Here is a 6,731-nt window from a genome sequence, read left to right as displayed (position 1 = left end):
ATTTAAAGGGGGTTTCCATGCAAAATCTTTTCATGACTTACCGTATTCTTACGAAAGAGCAATAATATGTGAAAGGTGGAGTACAGCTGTTTTACACTATGGACAAAGTTGGCAGCAGAGAGCTCCATCTCTAGTGTAGCGGCAGGGCTCTCACCAAAGAGTGAGGGTGACATCTGCAGTGATCCAGGAGAGTGGCTACAATATCAATGAAGCTGTCAAATTGCCTCTATCCATAGTGTGCTCGGACCGCCAACCATCACCAATAAATGACCCATCAGATGTATAGTTTACAATTAGATTTTGCCCAGAAAATCCCTTTAAGCATTACAAAAGCAATTCTTTCTGTATCTCTTTAAGGTCAGGCCTGCAGATAATGATAATATACAAAATAATAGAAGCAATGAGTTTACAACAGAAAAAAAACAGGAGCCTTTAGAAAATAAATATTAAAGGGATATTCTTGTTACAAGTTTAAAGGGGTTTTCCCACGAAAGAAAATTCTCAATCCCCTAGTGATGTTAACACAATAAATATCATTTTAACCCCTTACTTTACAATGTTACTCAGTTTTATTGCTGTTTTAGCTCCTAACACTCCCTAGGCTGCTCAGTGCAAAATCCCGGGGTGTGGGCAAGGACTCTCTAAGCAGATACATTATGACCCATCTAGTTCTGTGTGGTGACAATGTGGTTACATTGTCAGGGTACAGGTGTATTTACACTTTCAATTGTCTTCCAACATTGTACTAACACAATGACACATAGAAGGAGAGATGAGACAGATCAGAGATTAGGAGAAGCATGAGATGTCTACACAGAGGCTGACAGACTTTCACAATGTCAGCTGTGCTACATCTCTGTTCTTGGGGAGACCAGTGAGGGGTGACTTCATAAGTATTGGTTTAAATGTTGCTTTATTGGACGCGTTTCGGAGATGCTGAGAGAGGTGGACTAACTAAGCAGAATACCCCTTAAAACTTCATAACTATACTGTATGGTAGAGTTATAACGCTACTGCTATGGATCCCATGTCTGACTATATAGTATTAGATGTGTGTGATAAATTCATTCTGGATACATGTCGTCTCCGTGTGTCCTCCTGTTTCATCTTTGATGACATTGTAGGCCCTTTCATCTGCAGTGCTACGCCGGAGGAGCTTGTAGGCCGCAGTCCTGTATTTCTTTGAGATGAAATTGTAGAGGATTGGGTTAATGGAGGCGCTAAGGTAAAAGAGCTGTATGGCGACCACGTTGAAATACTGTGAAAAACACACCATCTGGTCATCGATGTGCACAAATATGATTCTTCCGATGTGAAATGGCAGCCAGCAGATTATGAAAGCCAGGATGACGACCACTTAAAAAAAAAAAATATCAAAGAAGAATAAAGATCAGCTGTATGGTTATGTATATAAGACAATGACTCACTAAAACAGTTGTAATACTTCAATACTGTCACATAACATAGAAGTCTATAGAGAGGGGAGGGGTAACTGTGAGCTGGAGCTGAGAGCAGTAATCACACACAAAGCCTGCAGAGGGGAAAACTGCTAAACAATGCAGATTACATGTCACACAATGTCCAGTTGAATGTTAATTGGAATAAAGGATTTTAATAAAAGTATAAAAACGGATATAAAAATTATTATTCGGTTCTCGCGGCTGCAAAAATGGATGAGCGTGAGTAAGCTCTGCTATGCCGGCTAGCAATTATAAGCTCCTCGTCTTCACCCCATGCACCCTCTGGTTCCCACCCTGGACTGGGAGAAGGTGTATGGAGCGAAACGATGGGACTGCAGACCCGAACTAAAGCTCTCGGCACTAACCTATTAGAACCCCTTGACAAAGTCCTGTGTGGACGAAACACGTGTCGGGGAGGTGCTGGGCAGCTCTCCCTTCATGCGCCTTACCACGCTCTATTTTTAAGGTATATACTGTGATTTGTTTCCTTGTGCTGCAATTATTTGTTTTGATGTGTTTAGAAAGGATTGTTTTTTAGGCTTGGCACTATGCACTTTATGACACTTCTGTACTACATGCCTAATGCTCATTGTATACTCTTGCTTCCCAGCACCTTGTTGGCTTCTTCCATGTAACCACCCATATTTATGTGATGTTATACTTTTTAAGGATAATCAATAACATTTACATATGTTTTAGTAACGTTTGCTCATGATATTTTTGTTTTTGTAAAGCTCTCGGGAAACTGACATGTGCTGCAGCAGTAAAGATGGCGGCCGCAACAAGAGGTCAGACACCTAGTTCGCAGCCTTCCTCCACTGATTACAAATGCCGACTTTAGGTCATAAGCTACAGAATTGGCTAAACGGTTGGCTCATGACATCTAAGAAACCCTTGCAGCTACGGTCTCCTCCACATTGGCCCTGCAGCAGGATGTGCAACGTCACTCACAGAAATAAGTGAGCTGGACTCCAGAGTAAGAAGCTGCCCCTGCAATTCATATTTCCCGCATGTTAGATCTAGAAAAAGAGAACAAACACCTCTGGGACAAAATAGAGGACTTAGAAAATCTTTCCAGACAGAACAAGCTCTGCAATGTATGTATCCCAGAATCCGTGCAAGACCCGAAGACATACAAGGCCTGCAGCAAAGGAAGCAGCCGACCCAAACTATTGTCAGATACCTAGACTATGCTGATAATACAGAGACAAAGCTCCATCACTGGGCTCACAGTCTACTTATATTTGGGGACTATTCTATTGAAGTCACAAAGAAGAATAAGGTCTTTTGTACCGATCTGCACAGATTTATATAACAAAAATGTCAGGTTTGCCCTGTGATTTTATCCAGTGATTTGGCAGATTTTTCACCTTGATCCACGTTCCAGACGCCGGAAGAAGCTAAAGCTAAAACCCAATAACACCTTTATTAATTTAGTTTCCCCGTGATCATAGCGAGCCGAAGAATAAGGTAGACATGTCATTCGGGGCACACAGTAAAAGCTGTAAAAACCAAGGCCACAAGAAAATGGCGCAAATGTGTTTTTTCACCAATTTCACTACACTTGGAATTTTTTTCACGCTTCCCAGTACATGGCATGAAATATTAAATACTGTCATTGCGAGGTGCAATTTGTTACGCAGAACACAAGCCCTTATACAGCAATATAAATTGAAAAAAATAAAATAGTTATAGATTTTTTGAATGTGGGGAATAAAAATAGAAAAAGCTAAATCAAAAAAGGGCCTGGGCACTAACATTTTGGCGTAAGAATTCTTGGTGCCTGTGATATTTGCACTGAAATTCTACCAACTCAGCTATTCCTTCTATTCCCCTTCGTTGTGTATAATATTATGTCCCTACCTGATAACATCCCTATGGCTGTTTCGCCAAGACAATGCTCAGCTTCCCCCAAGCCATGTTTGATACTTTGAACTTCCTTATAACCTGGTTAAATGTATTTAGTGTTCAGATTATTTTACGGGTTCAATAAAAGTTATGTTTAAAGGAAATCCACCATCATAATCCATCATGATAAACCAGGAACTCTTACTCATAGATCCAGGCACTGTGACTGTGGTAATCTTCTTATATTTCTTACCCATGGCCTCCTTCTTTCTAAAATCAACGTTTCAAATCATGGCTCTGGGGGTGTTTCCAGAGCTCCTGCATGCTTCAGCTTCACAGGCTGTTACAATGTTTTACCCTTTTTCCCAGCTCGCTCATCTCTTCGCCCTTCCTCAGCACACAGTGGCTGGTTGGGACGTGCTCCTGAGCAGTGTAATAGCCAGTTAAGCTACAGCACAGAGGGGCTCTGGTAACACCCCTTCAGGATCCTTAGCATAAAGGTGGCCATGGATAACAAATATGAGAAGATTACTACAGGCACAGTGCCTGGATCTATGAGTAAGTGTCCCTGGTTCATCAGGCTTGACTTTGATGGGCAACAAGTCTCCTGGAGCACAATACAAAAGTATAGTTCCATATCCACATGCTTGATCCTTAGTTTCTTCTCTCTATGCTTCCCTATACTGTACATGCCTGCCTGGCTGTGTAACACATACTTGCTTACCAAAAGTCATTTCTTGTGTATGACCTGATTATAGATTAGTAACATAAGAGATTTATTTTCACAATGTTTTCACCCGTCTTTTTTCATGACAATCGGACTCACGTGTGGTTTAGACACTAGATCAGTGATGGCGAACCTTTTAGAGCCTGAGTGCCCAAACTTCAACCAAAAGCCACTTATTTACTGCAAAGTGCCAGCACAGCAAATACGCAGTAATGTATTTCTCTTTGTTCTTTGACAACTTTCAGTCATTCAGCCTCCTAAAGACACCAACGCAGCTGAAAGGAGGAGGGCAAATTTGTCTATCATTGTAGGCAGATTCTTTGAACTGGTGAACTTCATGATGGGGTGATTGCCTGGGTGCCCACAGAGAGGGCTCCGAGTGCCGCCTCTGGCACCAGTGCCATAGGTTCGCCACCACTGCACTAGATGCTTAACTATTTAACCCCTTAGTGACTGCCCGTACGGGTTTCTACATCTGTCACTAAGGGTTTAATGTACCCTACCAGGGGCAGGCTATGTCTGGGGGTTGTTCACATTATTCTGAATGCAATGTAGCATAAAATTCTTAGAGATATAGGAAGCACAGGGGATAAATACTGTAGATTGTAGGGGGCATTTATATTGTGAGTCAATTAGGTCTTGTATATATATATATATAATACCGTATATAAGTTGGCATGAGCTGCAATAAATGGACAAATGGAAAAGCAATGTATTTATTACAGAAAGGCTATAGCGTAGAGTCCACTATGGATCTATAATATGAACAGCGCTCTGTATAAGGTATGAGAATACCTGCAAATACAGAATTCAGTGCTGTATCTATGATGGCAAAATCCTTTGTATTCTACTGTATATAATGGCCAGGAAATATTATACATTGTTTAGAGATATACAGGCAGTCCACGGTTACATACAAGATAGGTTCTGTACGTTTGTTCTTAAAGGGATATTCCCATTTCAGCAAATAAATGTTATTGTTTAAATAATGAAAAGTTATACAGTTTTCCAATATACTTCCTGTATCAATTCCTCACAGATCTCTGCTTGCTGTGATTCTATAGAAAGCTTCAATGTTTACTTGCAGTGGATAGAAATCTGTCCATGGTCACACAGGTGCACGACTCGTTATATATCACACAGCTCTGATTACTCTCTGTGATATAACGAGCCCTGCATCTGTGTGACCATGGTCAGGTTTCCGTCCACTGGCAGTAAACATAGAAGCTTTCTATAGCAGGACAGCAAGCAGAGATCTAGAAAACTGTGAGGAATTGATACAGGAAGTATATTGGGAAATTGTATAATTTTTCATCATGCAAACAATAACATTAATTTGCAGAAATGAGAATACCCCTTTAAGTTAAATTTGTATGTAAGTCGGAACTGTATATTTTATAATTGTAGCTCCAGACAAATTTTTTTTGGTCTCTGTGACAATTGGATTTAAAAAATGTTGGATTGTCATAAGAACCAGGATTTACAATAAATCTTCATTACAGACACCGGTGATAACTGTTACAGCTGATCATTGTAGCCTAGGACTAAAGTACAGTAAGTTACCAATTACCAGAGGTCTGTTTGTAAATAGGGGTCGTCTGTAAGTCGTGTGTTCTTAAGTAGGGGACCGCCTGTTTATCTTTTGTTATAGTTGGGTTGACAATAATACATAAATATATTTAACTGATTCTTGGTCTTATCATGGGCGTTATGTCAGTAATAGAAGTAGAGTAAGTGTCTCCTCTATGTAATACAGGCCATTAAGGACATTTGTTAAGGTGATAAGTTGTAATGTTAAAGGCACTTACCCAGAATTTTGACTGTTTGTCTGTGGCATTTTTCTCGGTTCACCACATTAGGACCGCGGAGAGTGTTTTTGCTTTTCCACAACTTCTTCCCAATAAAACCATAGAGAACAGTCAGGCATAGCATGGGGAAGAAAAAATAGACAGTTGTCACCCACATCATGATCTTGAGGAGGCCAGATTTCTTGGCATACTCTGTATATTCGCACTCGCTGATGATTTCAGAGAAACCGGTGTAGTTGTAAATTTGCACATCAACCAGGTTATAAAAAGGAGCGGCAGACATCAGTGCAATGACCCAAAGAAGAACAATGACCATCTTCACCCTTCTCTTGGTAATGAAGACTTTGGCTTTAAGAGGGAAACATATAGCTAGATATCTCTCAATGCTCAGCGCTGTGATATGCAGAATGGTGGAGTACGTACAACCTTCACTGATGAGGAATAAAAATTTGCAAAGAAATCCCCCAAAAATCCAAGGCCTCCAAAGACGGTACAAGTCAAAGGGCAAGCATAGGAGAATGATCAGGTCGGACATGGCCATGCTGGATAAGTAGAAGTTTGTGGTTGTGTTCATTTCTTTGTATCTTTTGATTATAAGGATAGTAATAGTGTTCCCAATGAGGCCAGCAACCATTATGACGAGACAGATTATAGTCAGTGGGATCAGTGTTTGGAGAGTAAAAACGGAGCATAGCGTTTCCATGGATGGAAGACCACCATTACTACTGTTGCCAATAAATTCATCATCTACATGGTCACTTGAGAAATTGCTTTGCATTATTAAAAATCAAGAGAAAATCACTAAATCACGCGACAACCCTCTTCACTTAAGAAGCCAATAATGCTCCTCAAAACTGTTAAATAAGCCAAAAAAAAGTTACATGGAAA

The 6,731-nt window shown here is 40.4% G+C and overlaps 1 protein-coding gene across 1 annotated transcript; it reads right to left on the bottom strand.

Annotated features, from left to right (window-relative positions):
- Nucleotides 1–609: 609 nt before the first annotated feature.
- Nucleotides 610–6,510, bottom strand: MLNR (motilin receptor). The gene is made up of 2 exons (XM_072132992.1): nucleotides 5,844–6,510; nucleotides 610–1,356 (listed from the first exon to the last, which is right to left on the bottom strand). The coding sequence occupies exons 1-2, from the start codon at nucleotides 6,475–6,477 to the stop codon at nucleotides 1,046–1,048; spliced, it is 945 nt and encodes a 314-aa protein (XP_071989093.1). The 5' UTR covers nucleotides 6,478–6,510; the 3' UTR covers nucleotides 610–1,045.
- Between the last annotated feature and the right edge of the window lie 221 nt (nucleotides 6,511–6,731).

This window comes from Engystomops pustulosus, chromosome 2 (genome assembly GCF_040894005.1).
Source record: "Engystomops pustulosus chromosome 2, aEngPut4.maternal, whole genome shotgun sequence".
In the NCBI taxonomy this organism is placed as follows: Eukaryota; Metazoa; Chordata; class Amphibia; order Anura; family Leptodactylidae; genus Engystomops; species Engystomops pustulosus.
The sequence above is the reverse complement of the archived record's forward strand: the minus strand, read 5'-3'. Positions and strand labels throughout refer to the sequence as shown.